At 40.2% G+C, this 25,000-nt stretch overlaps 1 protein-coding gene across 4 annotated transcripts in view; it reads right to left on the bottom strand.

Moving 5' to 3' along the window:
* LOC138043495 (NFX1-type zinc finger-containing protein 1-like) overlaps positions 1-25,000 on the bottom strand; it is a 45,075-nt gene that overhangs the window by 7,244 nt on the left and 12,831 nt on the right. For all 4 annotated transcript variants that reach the window (XM_068889787.1, XM_068889789.1, XM_068889788.1 and 1 more), the window contains 11 exons: positions 24,224-24,249; positions 22,206-22,363; positions 19,958-20,176; positions 15,330-15,588; positions 14,245-14,907; positions 13,582-14,003; positions 11,114-11,318; positions 7,965-8,365; positions 6,591-7,482; positions 4,065-5,120; positions 2,527-2,685 (listed from right to left, as the gene is read on the bottom strand). In XM_068889787.1, the coding sequence (XP_068745888.1) occupies positions 2,527-2,685; positions 4,065-5,120; positions 6,591-7,482; positions 7,965-8,365; positions 11,114-11,318; positions 13,582-14,003; positions 14,245-14,907; positions 15,330-15,588; positions 19,958-20,176; positions 22,206-22,363; positions 24,224-24,249 (4,460 nt within the window). The remainder of the gene's footprint in view (positions 1-2,526; positions 2,686-4,064; positions 5,121-6,590; positions 7,483-7,964; positions 8,366-11,113; positions 11,319-13,581; positions 14,004-14,244; positions 14,908-15,329; positions 15,589-19,957; positions 20,177-22,205; positions 22,364-24,223; positions 24,250-25,000) is intronic.

Here is a 25,000-nt window from a genome sequence, read left to right as displayed (position 1 = left end):
GTCCGCCATTACTTGGTGTGATTTCGACCGATAAGCTTTCAGCGATTTGAATCGAGGAGAAAATCACTGTGATGTCATTTACTCACTAGCTTAAAAATGAAGTGTGTGAATGCGGTTTAATTAGTATGTGCACGAGTCTCTTTGGCTTTCAGATTGTCAAATTCGTGTTCTGCGTACTTTTAAAGCCGCATTAAAAACACATTAATAATTCATGAGCCTAACCGCCTATCAAATCATCGATAAAACGTCACGTGTATGAGCTTTATATCCTGATAAAACACTCCTCGTTAGTATTCTTTATAGAAAGAATACTAATAACGGGGGACAGCTATTCGTAGAGTTATTTTCATAGAGTTATGTCGTAGAGTTAGAGTTAAGTTTCCAAAATCCTGAATTCAAGATTTTGGACTGCCAAAATCCTGAATTCAAGATTTTGGAATTCAAGATTTTGGACTGCCAAAATCTTGAATTCAGGATTTTGGCAGTCCAAAATCCTGAATTCAGGATTTTGGCGGTCCAAAATCTTGAATTCAGAATTTTGGCAATCCAAAATCTTGAATTTTGGAATTTGGCAGTCGTTAACTCTAACTCTAAGTCATAACTCTACTGAAATAACTATATTGGTAGTTAACCTCCTAATAAGACATAGCTTGTTTTTCTAGTATCGTATTATTCACCTCTCACCATTTGAACCATTGTTTTGAGTCCACAGGGACACGCTCTTTGTGGAATGTTTTTTAAGCCGTTCAAAAAACTCGCAGCACGTGTTTTATCGGGTCTAAAAATACTCGGCTACGCCTCGTGTTTTTAAACCCCGATAAAACACTGCTTTGTAACATTACTTTGCACACTGTCTGAGAACGCGTGGCTATCCAAAGACAGTCATAGACAGGTGCCATTCAGGGGTCAACTTTATCCCTGAACAATCGGATCTATTTTGCCTTTTGTCACTACGTTCCACTCAGCAGTTAAAAATCTTAAACAGGTATTTATGGAACACTGAAGTCTTCTGCGGGCGGCCTACCTAAAACCTCAGATTATATCATACAAAAGAGGTGAATCTTTTAAAAAGACATGCTCGTCAGAGCAAAAATATAATTATATATAAACGAAAATCTTATAATTAAGCATACATTAATTTTCAAGGCTATTGTTATTGTTTGTTGTTTATTGTTATTGAGAAAACGTTGAAGTGGTGCACATCAAGTTCAATCATTATTTTTTGTATTTTCTGGACCAGCGACAATGTATTCATTACTTGCGACAATTTACCCGTGACACTCGACAGGCGCCAATTAGATTATATCTCCAAAGTAAATGGCCACGAAGATAAATATTACTCACTCCTCCCCTCCCGAAACTTAACCATTCCATCGGGACTTTTCATGGAGGATCCAAGTGAAAACTTGTTAGAGACAGATAACAATCTTCAGAAATCCAAATTGCGGGAGGCAGACCGGTCGGGATTTTGTAAGCTTAACCGAGTAGATCCGAAACAACTTCGGCTGGTGAACATAGAGGGATAATGGCGATCGGGGAATGCAAGTACCTTAGCACCACCCACTCGAACATGCTGACTTAATCCCTCTTCTTCCCCGCCCCCCTTATACCTCCCGGGGAGGTATTTTACCGACTGGAAAGCTGGTTATGCGGCCCGAAGGGCCACCGTGCGGCTGTGACCTCGCGATAACGATGCGACGCACTAACTAACTGAGCTATGAAACTACTGACGTCGGGAGGTGGTCATTTGTGGGCTCTAGTGTTCCTGAATCAATAAACGAAATGATATATGAAATATATCATATACTGAACTGCGGATAGATGAAAACAAGTAAATCTGCGATCCTCGCAGTTATGGACGCAATTTTAGCAATTGCATAGAGAAGCCTCAAAAATAATAATCTTCATATGCAAGGTGCGCTAGTGGAATAATTGTTAATTGCTCTTTGAAGAACTTTAAAACTACAGGGAAGGACTGGGAGAAAGTGGATGCGAACGAGTGATCTTAAGAAGTTATGCATACAGGAAATGATATGTACACCAACGAACATGTGCCCATATAAGACTGTGGCGAAGCACATCGAGAGAGAATTGCTTCTACCCCGCTACATTTGTAACGATGAATAATAAATGAATAAATACATAAATAAAATATTAATCAGCGCTTATAGAAGAATCGCGTTTCCCTTACATAATGTCCTTTTAGGCAGGTAACAAGGAAAAAGTAAAATGCGCTCCAAAGACTGAGGTTGGATAAGAACACAAATCAAAAATCTTTACTGTTGGCTCAAATTTTGCGACATCTCTTACACTCTAAAGGACCCGCTATTATTTTGAAAACGTTTCGAAGGTAAAAAAAAAATTGTCGGGCTCAAAATATACTCGCTTTCTTTACGAAAATTTCTGGAATGCCACCTTTCAGTATTTCTTAGCGTGCCAGTATGCTCGAATCACCATTGATAAGTATACATCAATAACAAAAATAAGACGTTTATGTATCAAAGTTGTAAGAAATATTAAGAGTACCTTTGATGCACTTGTACCAAGGTCCTTCGGTCATGCTCTTTGGCCTGATAATCATCCCAGTTAAATCCAATTCTGAGTCGATTTTGTGTATTGCGAGCAATTTGTGCTTCTGCCTGATACTGTCAATATCGGCCATAAAATCTTCCTTTCTCTGGCAAGCTTAACGAGAAAACAAAAGCAATAAATCAGGGGCGTAGCCAGGCGGGTCCTAGGGTGCCCGTTTACTCACCCCCTCTCCCCCCAAAAAGAAACAACTTTAAGTGAAGCTGTGATCCTCACCAGTTGTGAGTGCAGTTTTAGCAATTGCGTAAAGAAGCCTGAAAATCTCAAGACTTAAGGGAGTTTCATTCCTTCATCACGGGAACATATGAATCCACAAATGACCAGGTCCCAACATAATGATTAATGACTTCACGGCTCAGTTAGTCGAATCGGCATCGCAAGATCACGGGTTTAAACCCCGTTGAAGTCTTAAATTTTTCAGGCTTCTTTACGCAATTGCTAAAATTGCGTTCACAACTGCGCGGATCATAGCTTCACTTTATTTCATATCCGCAGTTTCATATATGATTAATTTCATATATCATTTCGTTCATTAAAACAAATGTCATCGGGAAAAAATAGCGGGCTGAGCGCATGACTGCGGTACAAAATAATCTACTTTCAATGCTCATTTGTCCGCCGGGAAAAAAATCGCCGTTGGCGTGGATAACAACAATTTAGAAGTGAGAGAAGTAAAATACATTCACACAGTATTGAAGATATCACATTTTCGGTGAACAGCAGTGCAAGATTCCGAAAAAGGAGGGAAAATTTTGAATTTGAGAGGTTCTACTGTACAGCGTCTCAATCACAATGTCCCAATAAAACCAAGCCGAAGTTGATCTTGTCTCGCCAAATATTGTTCCCGTGGAACTTGTTCGTTGGCACAACAAAGGGTCAAAGTTGGAGAAAGCTAGCCTACCCAATAGCGTGTACGACGCCCTGAGAGAATGTGATCCTGCATTTTTTTTTTCCGAACATACACGCGCTGCTTCCCGTTCTTTGTTCATTACCGGTGAGTTCAGCTGAGTGCGAGAGGTCCTTTAGTAGGCCTGAAGACCTATTTAGGCAATACAATGACCACAGAGAGGGAGTCGGGGCTTGCTCTGATGAACATCAATTATGAGAGAGCTAAAAACGTGGATGAAATCATTGCCACCCGTCATCCACTCCGCCTGTTGTCTGCAGACGTCTTGCATTAAGAGGAAACTGAAGTAATTCCAGCTAAAGAAACTCAAATTTATTGTGCAAGTGTTACCAAAAAGATACCATTGTAGCTCAAATACTTCCTGGCTAATGAAAAGAAAGTACTTAAAATTCATATCCGAATGTTCCGGGGGAGGGGTGGGGTACATGTCCCCTATTCCTCCCAGACACTTTCGCCTTACGGCGCCAACCTTCCTTTTTCACTTTCAGTGGACGGCCAAGATTTTGCGATGTTAAGTGAGGGTCCCGAAGAGGCCTCCCGTAATTGATAATTTAGTAACTATACTTACGAATTTCTTTTTCTGATTCCAGTGCATCCTGCATGGAGATGATGCAAGCGTTGTCTTCAGGGCTGAGGGTGATGGATCTTTGTTCTAGACTCGTCATTAAATCGTTAAAACACACTAACAGGTTTGCTCTGGACATTTCTTCAACTAATTCTTCTGTTTCTTGCCTACTAAAACAATGAACTGCTTTCATTATTCGAGACTCCAAACTATGGATTTTGTTCATTAGTGCGTTGTCTTTGTTCCTCTTCGACACACTATACATGGCATCAAGGAACTTCAAAAAGATAACTTGATTTTGCCGCTTGATTATTTCCTCAGAAATTACACGACCCTCCGTGATTGCCTGTACGATTTTATGAGCATTGTTTCTAAATTCCCTGATTTCTCGAGCTTGGTTTAAAATCGTGTTGATCTGCCCACTGTCAGCGACATTTGAGATGAGAAATTGGCGCTTGACAGAGTCAAAATCAGCAAGACTCTGCTTGATGATCTTCCCATACCTTCGACTCGATAGAATCAGCTTACTGCACTTTGGGCATCTTTTGTGTTTGATCTCGACATCGCCGTTTTGCCCTTCCTCGGCCTCTCTCTGATCCATGAGCCTATCCATTGCATTAACTTCAAACACATGGCCACAGTCTACTAGCTCCACGAACATCGCTCGAGGGTCACACCCCTTGAAGCAGTCAGCGTCTTCATTGCAAACTCGGCACAGTTTAAGGCATTTCTCGCCACAAACACCGACACATAAGTGGCCGCACAGTAATTTCATCTCGCATGGTTCGTCACATCTCGGTCTGTTACATGGCTCACTGCAAGGATTTGTGCATTTGTGATGTGGACACTGCCAGCTGCACTCTTCTTTGCAAGGTTCACAAGGATCACCACAATTTCTATTGCAAATACGGTGATCACAGTAATTCTCACATTTCTCAGAACAAGGTGGACAGACCCGTGAACAGTCTGCCGTACATGTATGGCCGCAAACAAGGACGCGATCACATTTGGAATCGCAAGGTAAATGGAGGCGGCCCTGTTGGCATCGGTGACAATCACCTGTGGATCAGTAAAAATAATTGTATCGTGGAATTTAATCGCATCAAAGTATACGATTATTGTCAAGCGTATGGAACCAAGCCAATCTTTTTTTATGATACTTAGATTGATGAGTTTAATTTCTTAGGAATCTCGGGGAAATTTCACCAGGAGCGTACAGCTGTCACCGTGATGGCATTTTGCCCAGACTAAGCCACAAGACAAGTTTATGTAAGAATTATGCTCGGCTGGAAGGGTTTGGCGTCCACTTCCGATTCTACTTCCTACTTCCACCTCTGTGATCATTGTTTGGGCGGGATTTTAATCAATCTCAATCTGACTCCAAGACTTTTTTCCGGGTAGTGTAACGTGAAGTGCTAGATTTCTATCCGGGTACTCCGGTTTTCCTTCCCACACTAAAGTCGAGTCCCAGCTAATTACACCTGGCTGCGGTGTTGTGCTCCGAGATCTTACACGGACCGTATAGTTGTCTCCAGAGGCGCCGCGCCTTATCTATGCGTTCGGCCCATTAATAAAAAAATATCTCGTTGACCTGCGCCCATGGCAATTCAGTCCCTACTTGACTGCAAGGAAGGGAGATTAGCAGGGCCTGTTTAATTAGTTTAGATGAGATTACCTGGGGATATCCGGAAAATACTCGAATGCTCATAGGTTTGGACCAAGAACCTTCCGATTACCAGCTAAGTTTAATTAATTCGCTCTGAAATACAAGGGGCTCGTGGGAGCTAGACCAGTATTACTTGGTTCAGACAGGAGCCCATGACTAGGGGCGTACAACTTCATTGTATTTGTGGAATGGCGTTTTCACAGACCGAGTTATTTTTAGATTGATTTACCTGCGAAACCAGATATTTCCAGGTAACCACAACTGAAATCTTGAATGAGCAATTATTACCCATGGGATTAAGAATGGTCACTCGTGCAAGCCGGCCAATTCTTACTTAATGCGATGTCTATAATTCTGCGGAATTCATCTTTAAGGGACAACGGCCAAACTACGTTTTGGCTTCCATAAATCAAACTTCCGATGCCAACCACAGATGACGAAATCAATTGATGTGTGACAAAACTAACATTCGTGCATTCGAACTCGACACCGATTGAATCTGAGTGTACGAATCTTTTTACTGAACAATTTCCAAAAACATATCATGATGGTGCTCGAGCTGTAAACTAAACAAAAACTCCAATTTACTTTCCGGAAGAGGAGTCGATATTCCCGGCTATGTTCGGAAATTTGATTGACGGAAGCCAAAACACAGTTTGGCGCTTAGCGCTTGAAGGTGAGATTCCGCAGAATTATAAAAAAATGCAGTAAGAACTCGTCTAATATAGCTTGATCTGTGAAAATGTGAATTGGAGTTGCAAGCTCCTGGTTCAGGTGATTACCCAGGCATATCACTAGGACTGAAATTATCGAGACATGGCACTTTTGCAAGTGGATAAAAGGAGATGGCCAATACTACTTACCGATGCATCGGTGGCCACATTGTAATTTACTCCTACAAGGCCTTTTGCAGTTGATGTCACTTGGCTTTAAATAACATGGTACACGACTGACGTGACCGCAAATCGTTGCTTCCTTTGAAACATCCTTCCTGCATTTAAAGCCAGCAGGATCTACGGAACACGGGACGTTTTGCTCATGTTCACAACCTGGAATGATCTTTTTGACTCTTACTTCGCAAGGACCACATGCATCGCCGCAGCATTTTGGGCATTTGTGCCCAAGAGCACATATAATTTTAGAACAAGGATGTTGGCAACGGAATTTGCCTTCATGTTCGCGATCAATGAGATGACACACAAATGTACAAGTATGACCACATTCTAGCTCTTTTCCACACGGCTTCATGCACCCTCCCTCTGGGGCACCGTCAAAATCTTCAGCTCTCGATGCCTTTATGACATTTCTGGGATGATTCTGGCAGGTCAGCTTCAACTCTCTTCCAATTGTTCCCTGTTCTCGCATGTCTTCAAAGATATTTTTCCACAAGGGGCTTTCACGGGCCAAGAGTGTTGCGTTCCCGATGATAAAGAAGCCTTTCCGAGCTCGGGATAAAGCGACGCAGACCCTGTTAGCGATCTTTAGAAACCCGCTTCTGTCACTACGCACGAGTGATAACAGAATGATGTCATTCTCTTCCCCTTGAAAGTTGTCCACCACCGTAACACGAACTCCTTCAAATAAATCTCTTTTTGATGACATTTCGCGTTTCAGCTTAGAGAGCTGTCCAGTGTAGGCTGCTAGAATGGTTATCTGTCCCTGTGAGTAGCCTTGTTGGATGAGGTAACGGCATAGCGCCGTCATAAATTTAGCTTCGTGAACATTAGATCTGCTTTTTCCCTCAGCAACGAAATCCTGCGAAAGTGAAATGAAAGGCACAGAATCAGATTGGTGACCAGTAAAAAACAGCACAGTCCATTAACTGTTATTGCGGCACCTTTCACATACAAACTGGAAACCAACAAACTGGATCGAAGGTGAGTGATTAACCCTCTCCGCTACAGTGATTGATCGAATTATAAGCTCACAAGAAAAGACGCGGTAAAAATATGCAGCAACGCAAAAAGGCGCATTGTCCTTCGGCAGATACTTTGTCACTAGTGTACTTTTTTAAGGCAATCTTATTTACTGAAAGACAATTAACTAGATACAGGATCCGATCGCGTACATAAATCCATGTTCAATTGAATTAAAGAGTTTATGAAACTATCAATATTATTCTTTACAACCATTGTACAGAATTTCAGTCAAGGCTTATTTAGAAACCCGTCTTAAAAAAAGTAAAGCATTGCAGGACGTAGACCAATCATTTTTACTTCACTTGTGAGATGATTTACCTCTTGCTCGTTGTGTTCCACGAAAAACAGGTTCCGCTCCACCCCTTTTATGCTCTCAAACGACAAAACAGAATCGTGGTTTTCTAATTTTGGGTCTACGTAAATATGGTCTAGCATCTTGGCGATTTCCGGCCGCATTCGGTGCTGTAGACACAGCCTCGCAAATTCCAACCCGTTCTTTATCATTCGTTCAAACAGAGATACATCAAAGTTGAAATTGATCTGAAGATCGTAGACCGTAGGATTGGGACGCAGTTGCTGATGGTCACCAATCAGAATCAAGTGTTTACATCCCGGAGTCAGTGATGTAATGATATGAGCCTCCAACACTTCGGCGGCCTCCTCTACGATTGTTATTGCTGGCTGTATTTCCTGTAACACGTTTTGATAGCGTGCTGCACCTAATCGGGAAAAAAATGCCCGAAAGGATCCCCCATTAGCAGAATGTATTGTGGGTTTTCACTTGACGTCACGGCAGCCATGTCTGTGTACAGAAACAATGCCGTAAAATGTCTTCTGGGAATTTGACTCTATTATTATGCAAAAACCTGTGGAACCATTTTCTATTTTTTGTACACCAACATGGCCGTCTCGTCACATGGATAAAATCCAAGGATTGTTATAAGAGTGAATTAGATAAGAGTGTTGTTATGGCATGGGTGGGCTCCCCATCACAGTCACAAATGAGCTTGGCATTGGACACACTTTGAGACTGTCGTCAGCTCTGGCGGAGACGTACTATTTCAAAAACGAGTGCGAGGATATCATCAGGTTTCCAAACGTGAGAAAACATTTGAAACCACGAGGCCGCAAGCCGAGTGGTTTTATTGTTATCAAGCGTTTGGAAATCTGATGAAACCCGAAGCACGAGGTTTTGAAAATTACTTCTCTAAAGAAACAATACAAAATTATGCAGTGTTGTATTTTTCCCATTAACTTTAAAATGCCTTGTATGTGTGATTTGTTGTATTCAATCGGTCTTCATTGTATTTGTAAGCACTTGGTTATAATTATCCAATAGTTGCACCAAATACGTATTCCAAAAGCGTTGTGAACTTGATCGTGAAGCGATTTACATAGCTGTCATGCTATGGCTGAAGGATGGTTTCGCTTCCCGAAAACAATCGAGGAAGAAGAACTTTGAGTAGAGAGAGTAGTACCCAGTACCGAAGTCTACCAAATATAAAAATAAGTGGACAGTAGGCATTTGTGAGGATTCGCTACGAGTGTGTCAAGCTTCCTATAGTCGAAGTTGGTGGAGTTTTTAAAGAGTATGATTCATGTTAAGCTTTGTTAGAGTAAGCTATGAATATGCAGATTAAGAAAAAATTTATCACTAGTGATTTTTAACTGGTGTTTCATTGAGTTTTACAGTCATCCACCTGACCCGAATGGGGCACTCTGGTTGGCTTATAACACCATGAATTATTAATGAGCTTAAGAAAGAAAGCTAGCCTCTATGTGGGACACAATTCCGGGAAAAGAAAAATTAACGAACAAGCGATATTTTGCGTTCACGGAGTTGCAACTTCTGACGTGACTATCAGCCAAAGGTTGGGGTACCTATGAAAGAAAAGAGGTGCAAGCCTATTTCAATAAGCATCACGAAATCAAGAGGGCTTCTCTGGGAATACAGACAATAAACGTGGCAAAGTGTCCTGTAAACTCTGCTCCTCAAGATACAAAGCTGCATATACCGAAATCTAATAATTGCCAATAGGTAAGAAAAGCTTAGAATTTTTTCGTAGGTACTTCTCACATTCATTAATAATTCATCACTCAAGTCCACCAATCACAGAATGTATACCACTTCACGTGGATGTGTTTTGATACGCAATAAAAGAGTAGATGAAAATGTATTTGAGTGCGGTATCCAAATCTCTTGTAATTTTGGAGAGCGTTTTTATCGCACTCTGCAGCTATTTTTTATGTAAGTTAAAGTCGAAACCGGAAACAATAGTCAGCCACTTGTACGACAAGCTATACCAAAAACTCGTTCATCGTATTTCATTAGTGATTCCAAACACCTTGAAACCATTGCCGAAGATGTTCTTAAAATTATTTTTCCTTTGTACCATACATTCAGAGCACTGTGGCGCATATCCAACGTGACACGGGGATCGTTGAAAGTTCAGGCTTTTGTAGGCAACCAAAGGCTTCCAATGTTACTTACACAACTTGCTTCTTGAACTATTTGTGCTCAGATTATCAGTTACAACTGGTTGCAAAATTGATGAGACACTCCCGTTGAAAAAACACCTTTTCTAGCTTCCAATACTCGACGTATCCAACCTTTCCCACTTCCCCCCTCGCTCTCCCCCTTTTAAGTTATCAGCATTTTTTTGTATTGCTAGCAACATTGATAAGGGGGGAGGAGGCTGCAGTGTGGGAGATAATAAGAAAATTACTAACGCCCCAATCCACTAATTTTGCTACTTGTTGTAGCTATATAGAGTGTGTGTTTATTCGGCTTATGTTCTGTTGAACGATAAACCAGGCCTTGGAAATTGTCCTTCGATGAAATCATCACTGCTGGCGGTACTTCGTCCTGCGAAACTTGAACACACCATTCTAGACGGAAGTACCAGGTCTGCATATGCATAGCAATTAAAGGCAACGCACGCTGTTCCATATACCAATCATTACGAAGATGCGTTACTCTTCTTCGTGCAGTGCACTTCAATGCGTGATGTAACTGTTGCTATGGTAGCTCTTTTTTGTCTGCTTAATTAATTCGTATTGTCCAGACCAAATTTCAAATGCGACCAGACAACTTATCATGTTAGCTCATCCACTTGCCACTTGCACTTGTATTACAGAGGAACAGAGTTTTGACTTCGTTAGAGGTGAGGAAAAGGAGGCAAACAAGAAACTCATAGGGGCCTGGCATAAAACTATGAGCTCGAGCAGGTCGAGGAAATTGAGGTTAGAAAGGAAACTTTGGCAAAAGAAATGCTGCGTTTTGGGGAAAAACAATAAAAAAGAGAGAAGTACATATTATTAAGCGTATATTCGACGCGCTCGGGTATTTGCAATTTTCTAAAAGCAGGATCTGATCATGACGACCCACTGCTAAAAGATATGGCAAGAATGTACAAATAATTAATTCTACATGCATGATTAAGGAGAGACCTCTCAAAATCACACACCTGTGGTTGTCATGCCGATGACATCTGCGTTATTGAGGATATACAGGTCTTCTTCTTCCTTTAAACGTTTTAGGTTACTGGCCTCTGCTTCAAAGGTTTCTTGCAACTCGGTGATACTTCTGTGACAATTCTCCAAAGCATCGTTGACCCATCTGCGATATAGGCGCCAGCGGTCTTCCATAACCAAATTCCATACATCATCAACCTAAAATGAGATTCATGCAGTTCAATGATTGCAATTAACATCTTGATCTGATGTTAACAGAAAGAGAAAAATTGTAAATTACAGCTTTCATTCCTTGTCTCTTATTTAATTAAGCGACGATGATTTTTTCCGCAAAGAAACCGGCATCAAAATTGGTCAATAATGCGTCCGACCTCAGAATGTGCGTGTGATGAGGACAGGGATGGCTAATATGAAGCTCTCTCACTGTCTTAAGTTTCGAGTCGAGAAGAAACGAAGCTACTACTAAAGACATGCATAAGATCAGAAATGATAACTGCCACCACCTACACAACAGAGCTGCTGTTACCAAAAATTAGAAAACAGTCCTAAGAAAATACGCGCGCTGATTGGTTAAAAATCGTGTTTCTATTACTCGATGGAGACACAGAACTAGCGCGAGCTGTTGACGTAGTGATGGCGCAAACAAAGAGAAGTTATATTTTGAAAATTAGAGTTAACAAGTTGTTTTCCTTTTTCTCGAAAAAGCTGTGGAAACACTCGTCTGCGGCTCGTGTTCCCACAGCATTTTTCGTTCTCCCAAACTTTCACTCGTGTTTCTATAACTCGATATAGACACGGTACATGTTTTCTATTTCTTAATTGTGACGACTACTTATGGAGGCTTGAAAGGGTTTTCAGCTTAGCGCGCGCGCGTAAGCGACACACGCAATTCTAAAAGCTGCTAGTGTCAGCTCATGATTCAAAATGGGTCACCAGAAATAAACAAATACATCTACATCTACATCTACATGTAGATGCTAGATGTACCAGCCGCTAATTTCGATCACCTTTCTTCTAATTCATATATATGTGGAATATAAACAGACATCTCCTATTCACGAAAACTACGAAAATTGTACAAAAACGGTTTAATGGTCCCTTAAATCCGTTTGTGTTGGCCTGTAGCTCCACTCGCGCGTGCACTCGAATGATTGGGTGACGCATGCGTAAATGTTGATCTTGTAACCCCCTCATTTTTCCTAAATTGGCAACTTTAATCGCTTATATTTCTGCTTCCGGACGGTGAATTTTGATTTTATTTTTTGCATGTTAGCTTATATTAATTTAAAACGTTTGTCTTTCAAATTTAAAGTTCTTTTATTGAAAAAAAAAAATTAGAGACATTTCAAAAAAGTGATTTTTTCTGAAAAACTGACCTAAAGATTTTGTTGAATTTTAAATATTTTAGAGATTATTTCTAACATTATCTGGTAACGCTGAATTGGAAGATTTCACCGTCCCGTTTTTTCAAAAAAGACAATATACAGTATCTTGATTTTAAGGCTCAAAGAAATGCCTTATATCGTTGTCATAGTAACGTTACTTTGGAGAAAAATGTGATGTGAGAAATCTATGATGGGCACTTAATACTCTCGCCAAATTTCGTCTTAATATGACTACCTTGACCGTAAGTAAGGACGGAATAGGTTTATTTGTTTGAAAAAAGAAGAAACTATAATTTCGAGCTTCCTTAAGAACAAATTGTCGGAAATTAGTTCCCATTTCAGGGATAAATAGACAAAAGAACAGCTTTTTACCCACAGTCTAGGGCATTATAACATAACTAAGCACCCATTTTAGGTGATAAATTTTGTTATTACCATTTTACCAATTTGTAATTCCATAATTGTACATTTCTTTTAACATGGTCAAATGAAGGTATTATTATCATCATTATCATTATCATTGATCAAAAACGATTTCTTAAAACATAAGCAAGCGAATATTAACGTTAAAAGCCCACGTTTCGGCGTCATCATGACACCATTCGCAATGCAAAGTGAGTAAGTAATGCGAATAATTGATTTCTATAGTCACTGCGAATTAGCATAATAACAAAGGATCACAAGTTCTTAAAGTGAATACCTTTGCGCGAATCGAGTCCGTTTACACGTTTAGGGATAGTTTAAGTTTTCTTATAAAAAGCATCTCATTAATTAGGCAATCAAAGTTGTTACTGAGAACATTTAGTAAGCACGTGAAATTTTTCTTTAAGACAAGGTGATACATTCGTAAACATTATTTTAGCGAACATAACTCGAATGTACCACCTTGCCTTTTAGAACAATTTCACGTGCTTACTATTTGATCCAACGCACGTTCATGGAGTAATCGTTTAATATCCGTCCTGTGATTTTACACCGCGTGACTAAAAGCGCGCGAAAATTAATGGGTGGGTTTTAAACCTTAATACAACTGAACATGTTCAACAACGCAGATCTTTTACGTTTCAACACCTCACCTTAAAAGCTTCTTCTTCACTCATTAAGTCCTCTTTTCCAAGTTCTCTCCGAATAATTTTCTTAATCTTCTGCCTTACCCGGGAGCGATTTTGGAATTTCCAACCACCTAATTGTGGGCCTTCATACACGCTTTTCGCTATCTGCATTAGCTCAAGGTTGTCTGCTAATACATCCTCGGCTAAAACCTGCTCCTCTTCCCTTGGTCTGTCGTTAAACCTAATAACGTCATCGTCACTGTCCAGAATCCTTTGATCCTGCATGACGTATGCCTCAAATCTGACGTCAGGTACTCTTTGGGCTTTCCCTGATGTATCTACTTCCGATTCTTCTTCATCATCAAAACCTTCAGATGCGATGATGCTTTTGTCCAATTCGTCTTTAGCAGCTGTGCCAAACATCTCCATATTAGGCTTGCACTCTCCTATTCAAATGCAAGTTGTTGTAGAGAATGTTAAAGGATGAGATTCAACATACATTGGAAACTGAAAAAGCCTGAACAAAACAAGTTTTTCAGAATCAGATCGTCTTTTGCATGACAATTTTTTTTTTAGATCCGACATCTTTAAAGGATGCCTTAAAAACAAGCTCATGTATCTTTGGCCTGGCTTTTAAGACTTTTCATGCAAGAACATGATCATTTTTCTTCATGTAAAAATACTCACTGGTTTGAGAAATACATCCAACTGCTCGAATATTTTCAATCCCCAGCGCTTCGGAATAGATATGCAGATGAGATATTCTTCCTGTAAAGAAAGTATTTTGCCAAGGATTTGCTACCGCTCCAATTCGAATAGGGAATTGCGTAGCCAAGTAAAAATTCTCGCCGATGAAGATGGCTTCCACTTCATTTCCATTGTGCCAAAGGCGCACCACTCCCGACCCATGATCGTACGACACCCCAATGTAATTCCACATATTGATCTGTAAAACGGTTCTTCTGATGGGGAGAGCTACTGCTAAGTCTCTTCGCACGAACCAAGCTGTTAATGTCCCAATCCCGTTGTTGAATCCGGCTTGTTCACACCATATTTGTAAGCCAAAGCCATGTACCTCATAGCATATTATTGGCCCACAACCTCCAGTAGGATAAACAAACGCTAGTATGGTGATGGATCTTCCAGCATCCGCGTAGCCACATTCAAAATTTGGAATTTCGATGAAAGAGTTAAAGTGCCCACAAAGTTCAATAGAGCCTCCCGGCGAACCATCCGCACCTGGTGCAAGTCGGAGATCAGAGGACATAAAGGCCAATGGTTGTTTCGAAAAATACTCCATGTTCCAGCATGCTTGGTTAAAGGGAAACATGAGAAGAGGTTTGCCAAAGACTGTTAATAAGAGAATAGAAACACAGAATAAGATGGCCTATTTAACTCCAGACTTATAGATCTGAAATGAACTACAACTACACCTTCATAAATAGCCTGCAAAGCAGGGCTGGCGTATTTTTGTTTTGGAAAGAATTATCGGCTGACATTTTGAACAGCGAGACTCACAGAGGGATGAGTGAGAGAAGGACAGTCCCTTCGTCCCTATCCTCTTCCAGCTGTGTGCTTTTCGAAATGGCGGAAACACAAGCAAATTTTTAAGGGGAACAACCGCCAAGATGCAACCTGATGCGTCAGAACTTCCTAAATTCCCAAAATATGCGCGCAAATGCATTCCCAAATTGTATATGAAAGATAAAGAAACACAAGCAAGGCGTGTGATAACAATGATACTCGGAAGAAGTGCGCGTTTTCAACTTTACCTCCTTCGTAAGGATCGGGTGGTTCCATAGGGACCCCAAGCCAGTGGGACATTACAAATTTACTTCCCTCCATTCTGCTTTTCAAGTTTTGATAATGCCGTTGAGTCCAGCTTGTGGAAAACCTAAGATCTTCTTCATTGATGATATTTGTTGTCAGCCTTTCTATCATTTCGCTGTGACTGTGAAATTCTCGCGAAAGTCTTTCCATCGTGTCTTTGACCGTTGTAAATCTTTGCATGAGACCTCTTGGCATCTTCCTCTAAGTTTATCCGAAAAAATTGTAGAAAGTCTTATTAACATATGTGCAAGGGCCGGGCTGTTCTTAGATGTGATAATTTTCAACAAAAGAAATATTTCTTTAATTAAGAATTGATAAAGCAACGGCAGTCAAAAAGACCAATTCAAGTGCTTTCAAATATTTTAATCACTCCTTTTTTCTTTGGATTAATTACTTTTTTTCTTCAGAAACAACAGGCCTTGTCACGGTCTTTGACGCCATATTGGTTGGGGGGGGCAAACGCGGCTTAAATTACAGTGAATGCATGAGAATTTTGCCGACTTTGAACCATTGTAAATCCTTTTAGGTCTGACGGTTGTGAAAAGCTAGAATAGAGATCTTAACAGTAGACGGCGTCCTCTATCGCAGGGAAACGTGGTCGAAGACGGGGTTCGTGGCGCCAAAATTGAAGTCAAGCTTCCGCGGGAGGACGACCGTCCTTTCTGTTAATGACAGTAAACATGACCGGATTTCAAGAGGTCAGAGACGTGCTTTTCTTAAGATTTGAACAAGGATACATTTTTGAAGAAGGATTACTTCTCTTGCTTGAAGAATACACCTCCAAAAATTCAGGTTTTACCTACAACGAGAACGATCCCTTTGCCTTTGACAGGATTCAAGAGCCCGAGTGTAAGTACAAGTCTCGCATCGAGAAAAGCGACATCCCACTCCTGGCTAACATTCTTCAATTACCTCAGGTCTTCAGATGCTCCCAGAGAACTGTTGCTTCTAAAATTGAAGGGCGCTTTGCATGCTTCTAAAAGGGACAGAATACCCTTGTCGCTACAACGTTTTGGCTGACCGGTTCCCGAAATCTCCATGATAACAAATGCTGTTGTAAATTGTTTTATAAAGACTACGGTGCTTAACTTTTTCCTGTACTTGATCGAGATAATTCCATAGCGATCCCGTACAGCACGTTTGGTCACTGTAGATGTCGGTGTATCATAGCTACACAAGGTATCAGCGATTTGCTGCCACACTTAGATTCGCTGAAGTGTTTTTTTAATCGTTGACTTAGATATGACTTGCTCGAATTTCAGAAGCCAAACATAGATAGTGTTTTTCGGTCCACTCCATTTCCAAACCTGTACAATAAATTAATTATTGTACACTGCTTGCTCACTGCTTGCAGTTTGAGCACTCTTGTGACTCCACAATGCAATCCAACAATGAGTAACCGTACATCCTGTGCCCAAGTTCAGGAGTTGCCATAAAGCCATTATGGTAACAACCGGGAGGGCACATTGTATACATATTGTATATTACGCTCACTGTTCATACAGTTTGAGCACTCTCTGGATTGGGTGGAGAGCCTCATAATAGGTGTTCACTATTGGCATAATGCTTCGCTCACTGCCTGCAGTTTGAGCACTCTTGTGACTCCACAATGCAATCCAACAATGTGTAACCGTACATCCTGTGCCGAAGTTCAGGAGTTGCCATAAAGCCATTATGGTAACAACCGGGAGGGCACATTGTATACATATTGTATATATATATAACTGCAGACAGTACTGTTTCGGCCTTCTGGGCCTCATATATATATATATATATATATATATATATATATATATATATATATATATATATATATATATATATATATGTAATAAGGAAATAACTTCTTGAGGCATATGTGTTTCTAATCGGTTTTATACTTCAAACGTTTCGCCGTTTAGAGCTTCGTCAGTGAATGAAGATTATGAGTACAAGATTGCTTTATGTAAAAAAAAAAACTTAGTACAATGGTGGAATTTCAAGGCTCATTAATTTGATGGTGTTAATCTAGATTTAGAGCTCGTCCATTGCAACCATTCTAAATCTAGATTAACACCATCAAATTAATGAGCCTTGAAATTCCACCATTGTACTAAGTTTTTTTTTTTACATAAAGCAATCTTGTACTCATAATCTTCATTCACTGACGAAGCTCTAAACGGCGAAACGTTTGAAGTATAAAACCGATTAGAAACACATATGCCTCAAGAAGTTATTTCCTTATTACATTATCTATCGAGGCATGGCTACACCTTTCTTCTTCTCATATATATATATATATATATATATATATATATATTCAAAATATCGTACCTAAATGTTTTCAGAGACGGACGTTCTGGAGAGAACCTTGAACATGCTGTTCTGGCGTCCGCGCTGCCATAGACATACGTGATGACATGCGCAGTAGGAAAAACAAATTTGCTAGTAACTTCAGGCCGCAGTCCATGGCTCACGAACGTCTGCTGCTTAAGGAGGCTCGAAAGGGTTTTTCGTTGCTTTAGTGTTTGTGAAACGATGAAAGATACCAAAGAAGGATATTTCATAGTGTAGGCAAGCTATATATATCTTTGCGACTCTCTTGTTGGGTAATACTTCAAGGGCACTTATGAAGTCATATCGTTTACCATTGCAACACGCCAGGTCCACACAAAAGGCCCTCTAAATTTCAGTTTTTGAAAATTATCTGACAAACTAAGTCGGTCACCTACCGTTTTTATTTCTTTGTTGAAAAGCTCCCTAAATTCTTTAACTTCTTAGAGTGTATGACAAAAAGTTATTCGGTAGAATTTAAGATACATTGAAAAAAGGCGTTTTATAGTTTACAGAAAATTGTACTTGATAACTTTCCCCGAGACTTTTTTATTTGAAATGCCATCGTGAATGATACGTACATGCAAAAAATCAAGATAGGTCATCAGGAAAAATTTCGAGATAAAGACAATTCTTTTCCGCGGGATTTATTTTCAGTTTGCGCGATTTTACGCCGTATTTTCACTTCAGGGCCCAGTTGTTCAAAAGCCGAATAACGCTAATCCAAGATTAAAGATTAGTCAAGTAGTTTATTTCTCTATTCTCAAATGTTGTTCAACACTGATATTTGGCAAAATTGTACATTAGAGGAAGTCAATCCTGAAAAGCAAAAATAAGCGAAAGAAACTATTACCTAAAAGTTGCAAGAATAAAACCAAACTTTACGCTTAGCCCGGATTAAGTTAATCGGCTTTCGAACAACCAGGCCCTGATCGACGGCACTGAGGCCTGCAGACGGAAAAGCAGCCTTATTTGTCGAACGACACCATTTCATTACAAACTTCACAGACAACGGTGTGTTGCGCACGATCGTTTTGATATAAATTTGATTCATTCAGAATTTTTCATTCAGCTGACGTGGTCACTGACGTGTATTTCGTAGTTATGGCGTGTGTAGGTTACGTGCGCGCACAGCTAAAAACCCTTTCGAGCCTCCTTCGTATGAGCCCTTGCATGTAAATTCCCGCGAAATTTGAGGCGACATGAGATTTCCAATATTCAATTTTTTAAGACGTTGGGTCTTGTGCAATGATCTAATCTTCCTTTGAGTGAATGATATTAATAAAATGACTTAAAATGTTTTAATTTTTTTTAAATATGCCGCTTTGTAGCGGAGTTATGGAGGTTTGAATACGGCCAAAATCCCATACATTCACTGTGCGTTCGCCTCCCAACCCCCCCCCCCCCCCCAACCAATATGGCGCCAGAAACCGTCACAAGGTCTATACACAAACAGTAAGCATCATACACAAAAGCTTCCTTTGAAATTATATTTTACTTGATGACGTTTCGTACGCTTCTATATACATCCTCAGCACTGACGGATATTATATATATGCACGATTACTATCTTATTAACTTTTAATTAAGTAACTGTAGAGGAGACAAAAAAACAAACAAACAAACAGCAAAAACACAATAAAGAAGCAGTTCGGTTTCACTGCTGACACATTAATTAATTTAAGGACAGCTTTAAATCTTTGATCAACAGTGTTTCCTTAATTTTACAGTGTGTCAGACCGTCATCTAAAAAATAATTTCAAAGGATGTATTTATGTCTGATGTTTGTATATGTCGCCGCTGTTTGTTTACAGTATTTTAAGTCTTCCAGTTAAAACAGCATGTTTGGTCCCTTTTACCTAGGTAAACGGAACGATCCTCAAAGTGCTTTGCAGGGCACATTATTTTCTCAGTCAATACACCTTAATGATGCGGCACATGCGCATATTTTTTTTAAGCGTAACGTTGGTAAAATTTTCATCTATTGGGAAAAAAAACTCAGATCACTGCGCAGTCAACATTTTCTGTTTGCAACCTCATGTATGTTTGTATGTAAATGATAAAACTGGAGCGGAGCCGGGCAACATATACATGATATGTGCGTGTTTTTCTTTAATTTTGCAATGAAAATGACCAAGAAATATTCATTGATCCGGCAGTTATCCGTCCTAAACCCTTGCCCATAAGCATCGCAACGGAAAATACAAAAGAGTACAGTAACACGAAACAGAAAATGTAGAAGAAAGTCTTAAGTTACATCTTTCAGCATCCTTTGTTTGGTATTCCGAAGACTGCAATTTTTCATCGCTTCACTTTGGCTTCGTCCTCCGACCCGAACAATTCCTTTCTCATGAAATGCGTAGATTTCCTCCAGAAATTGATCAAGGGCGTGGTTAGTGTAACAAACAACAAGGATCGGTCCCCTACGTGACCTTTCACGCCACGCCCTCTTGTTGTGCAATAGAATTTTGGCAATCTGTTGAAGAGATTACAAATAATAGTATACTCTAACCACATTGGAGCAACTAAACTAATATTGCAATCACAAGACAGAGCAACAGAAGCGGGCATCTCGTTTATTTATACATGATATTTGGAGTGTTACAAAATCATAGCACAGAGGGAAACAAACAACGTCGTACAAGCCAAAAACTAAAAGGCCCGTGCAAACAACTTCAACGTTTGCTTCAACATTGTTGACTGCTGGGGTGGGAAAACGGTTTCAACTCATCACCAACATTTGATTCAAAAGCTTAACGAGAGGCTAGGTATTCAGTCTCAGGCTGCACCCGCGGTTGTTGCTATGGATACGGACATGGATACGTTACATTCTCGTTCCCAGAGCTGCGATTCTCTTGACCAGCGCCACGGATTTCGATCTCCATGTCAATCTGTGGCGCTGACCAAGAGGATCGCAGTTCTGGGAACGAGAATGGATACGTTATCAAGGGACCGATCAGTGCGCAGGCGCATACCCAACAATGTTGAATGAGAGGTGCATACGGCTTCAGCTTCATTCAACATTCGCGATGACAAAAGAAATGTTGAATGGTTGTTGAAGCAAAGTTTAAACGCTTTTAAACTCATTCAACATGATTCAAGTTCGATTCAAAATGTGTCAACATCGCTGTTCAACAAAATCGAAAATCGAACTGATGTTGAAGCAAATGTCGAAGCTGTTTGCCTGGGCCTAAAGAGGTAAGGCTTAAATTGCCCCTCTGACCACAAAACGAATTCTAATTTTTCTTTGGATTTTAAAACTATGCCAACTAAACTCTAAGCGACAAACGTTTTGAGCCTTGATTTCAAGAAGACATCGGCTTCTTTTAACTGGAATAAGATCTTAAGAGAGCTGAATAGAGGAGAAAATGATGCCCAAGGCTCATTAGTTCAGTTGCAATACGTGTGAACGCCGCAGAATTAGTATGCAGCACGGAAGTTTTAAACTTTTAGACTTTTAGACACGCATTTTACATTCAGCTGTTTCGAGAAAAGTTATCCAAAAGAAACGTAAGAGCGTTCGGGACAATGCCGAAAGGTAGTATGGGACAGTATTCAATATGAAGTGAACGATGCCACGACCGTACAGCGAAGAACTACGATAGCGAGCTATTTGGATGAAAGAGTTCTTAGGACATAGCGCTGATGAAGTGGCAGTACGCGTGCGCAATCTTATGTTGAAGCTCTCTCCCGCCATCACGTTACGAAAACACGTCCAAAAACAAAGGGGTTCATTAGCAAAACAATGGCTCTGCACGTGCTCCACGATTTTTGTAAACATTCTCAAACTTTCTCTGCAAAACAGGACTTCAAATAACTAAGGGTAAAGCCGTCAGAATCTTGCTTTCTCTGTGAGTACTAAACCTTTGTTATTAATTCAAGGCTTGGATCATTTGACTGAATTTTGAAACTTACGTATATCTCAATGTCAGTAACATAGCATGAGCATGTATTTCTTGGCGACGTTTTCGATAGCATGAACCATTTTACGGCCGGATACGGTGGCCATTTTGAAATCCAAAATAGGCATTATGATAGGGATTTTATTCCAAAACGCGACAACAATTTTGACCAGGATTGTAGCTCGCCGACACAAGAACGCCATTTGTCTAACAATCTTCATCTAACATCAAGTAATCGTCCAATAACGGCCGGGACAGTCTGGCGCTGTAAACGTTTGTAACGGAAGTAAAAAGCCTACTTTTAAAGACATCTGAAAATGTTATGAAATAATAAAATAATTGTTGAGTTCGAATTGGTATTCTTTCCCTCGTAAGATAACACCTTCTTAATTAAATCTAATTAACTCTTCAGCCTTACATAGAATAGTGTGTTATTACGATTATTCTACAGTCCCTTCAGCGTACCATAAAAAAATAAATCGTTTGAAACAGGGTTAACTCTTTTCTCGTTTGATATTCAAAGGCAAGATTATTGATCAAGTAGTTGGGAATTGCTCAATGATGAAGCAACAGGGCAATTCGTTTCACTAGTTGGAAGTTTACCTTTAGACCAATGTGGGTCTTCCCAGTCCCTGGCGGTCCTTGAATGACGGCAAACTCTTTGGTCAGCGCCAATTGCAAGGCCTCGAACTGTGAATGATCCAATCCCATATCCTGTGCAGATGGCCAGGAAGCTGGATCCAGGACTGTTACTTTTGATCCTGTGTTACAGGCGTGAGTTTATTCCTTATTTATTTGTTTGTTTGTTTATGAATTGCTTGATAGCTTTAGTTTGCTGCGAACTTAGATAAGATACAATTAACATCTTTCTACCACATGGCAGAACTTAGTTCTTATGTGTCCTTCGTTACATATATTTCCACTCTCTTCATGATCATGTGATTCCACAATCCAAATGAATTAGTTCCACAAATCTGTCTCGCTAAAACGGATGTTGGGCAAACGTTGTGCGAAGGCCCTTAAAAAGTTCCAGCATCGCGGTCTTCATTCTCGTTCCCATATCCCAGCATTTCTCTTAGCTGGCGGGGCCTTCGCACGAGAGAGGAAGTAGGATTTGCAGGCCCAGATTCCAGGCCGGACTTCTAGAGTTCATTAGTACTAAATATAGCGGCGCTCAGAAGCATTACATTCGAAAAGGCTCTGTGTAAAGCTTTTTAAGTGACCTCAACCTTACAGAAAAGAAAGTGTCCCTTCTTGTTGAGCACAAAGAAGCAATAAGTAATATCGTAGTTTTAATCAAAGACACTGATCACTTTACCGAACGGCTTCACGCCATCTGACCACATAGGCCATTTTTACTTCCGGTTCAACGTTTTAAGGACTGTGCCTACTATTATTATTGCGCATACGTTCTGCGCATCTCCAGATACTCGGATTTCCTATCGGTAATGCTTACTAATGCAGGGGTATTTTTGCGCGGTTTAAAACAATGCAGAGAAAGTAGATATTAGTAAGTACTCTTGGTATCCAAAAAGAAAATTGGGGGTAACCATGCATTCTTTAGATAATTGAGCTTCAATTTGAGAAAGAACGCCATACATTGCTTTGTATTTTAGAGCTATATACAAATATTGTTCATGAATTATCTTTGAAAAATGCGTGGTCACCCCAATTTTTTTTTTGGATTTCAATAACACTTGGGAAGATCTACCTTTCCTGCATAAGCATAAAACGGAGCAAAAATACCTTTGAATTAGTAGGCACCGTCCTTAAATGAATGTATATTTGAAGTGAATGCATATTTTTCGTCTATTACCCGCACTTCAAATATACATCCATTTCATCGAGTGAGTGGATTCATTAAAGCTCAGTTGGTAGAGCATTGCACCGCCATCGCAGAGGTCATGGTTGGAATCTTGTTGGAGCAACCTGCATTTTTCAGGTGCCTTTATAATTAAAAAAAAAGCTACAATTGCTTAAGTTGTCAGCTAGTAAGTGCGAGGAAATTATCTCTCTTCCGATTCAAGGTTTTATTGTTCGCAAGCTAACCAATTTCCACTTTTCCAATGTCTCCAAAGCCCTTCGTTCTCGTGCGAGGGCCTTGACGGCTAAGAGAAACGATGGGAACGAGAATGCGCGGTATTTTGGTTGCAAGGAACTAAGAAGTAACACCAGACTCTCCCGTCTACTTTTAAACGCCGCCTGATGGGATCAAGCGTCTCGGACTCTTCAAACGGCCTCAACGCCACTACTGATTTTCGAGAACAAAAGAAAAGTTGAAGCGTTGCTTCAAGAAAGGTGAACGAGATTAAATAACATCCTTTCAACAGGCTTTCCATAAATAAATCCGCAATCAGTTCCCACTCTCAATATGACGATTCTTGCAATAGAACCGCTAGGCTGACCGTGAGTGACACTTTACACTTTCAACAATTCGAGCGACGTGTTTAAAATGCCCCCGACATTTTTGGTTCTGTAAAGTGTTGAATGTCTTGAATGTATGTCGAAGCAAACGTTTACTCCGCTTAAAGTAGCATCAATATATCAGGGCTTTCACTAATATATACAGCAAAGCAAGAAATGGGAATTTTGAGACGAAAAGCAAAATCATTGTTGCTTACCAAATCTTCCAAACCCATATCGCTGCCTGAAAATTACGGAAAACAATTAATGTTTAAGGAATGAAATCGCGTCTCTCGCCTGCTTGGTCTTGAGGCCAATTAAATGTCAAAACAAACCAATACCTGACCTCGCTAATCTGGATGAAAGTTATTCATAGCTGAATCAGAAAGTGCTCACTACAGACCCCTTTTTTACGAACATAAGTCTGCCGGAGAATCGATCGAGAAAATTGGCAATATTCGGTATTACACCCCTCTGTAACAGACTCACTGGAACCCGACCCAGTGGATTATTTTCCCTTACCCAGTGGAAATTTAGCCTCCCCGGTACCCAGCCAATATTTTGATTTTACCCGACCATTTTTATGCTTCCCCAGTGACTGTTCGGTGTGACTTTTAAATACCCAGCGTATTTTTGCAAACGAACAAAAAATAATAAAAATACAACAACAATCCGAAGCCGGTTTATAAAAAAAATACTAGCAGGGGGAGTGAAAACGGCGGGATATAGTTGAACCATGTGACACTCAACTCGGACGTAGGACTAGTGCCGATCGAACAACATGTCAAAGATGGCGGAAGCTATAGGCAGTTCTACCAGCAGTTCTAATTCGGGAACGGAAAGCGATTCGTCTTCGTCGGACTCTGATCATTATTGCACTCGAAAATGAGAAGAAGTAAACATGTACGGGAAGTGGAAAAAATTAAGAAGCTGAAATCCAGCAAAAGTAAAACCACCCTTCCAAAGGTGATTACCACGAGCCTATTTATATTGCT

Source organism: Montipora capricornis, chromosome 3 (assembly GCF_036669925.1).
Source record: "Montipora capricornis isolate CH-2021 chromosome 3, ASM3666992v2, whole genome shotgun sequence".
Classification (NCBI taxonomy): domain Eukaryota; kingdom Metazoa; phylum Cnidaria; class Anthozoa; order Scleractinia; family Acroporidae; genus Montipora; species Montipora capricornis.
Note: the sequence above shows the minus strand (reverse complement) of the source record. Positions and strands in the feature narration are given on the sequence as shown.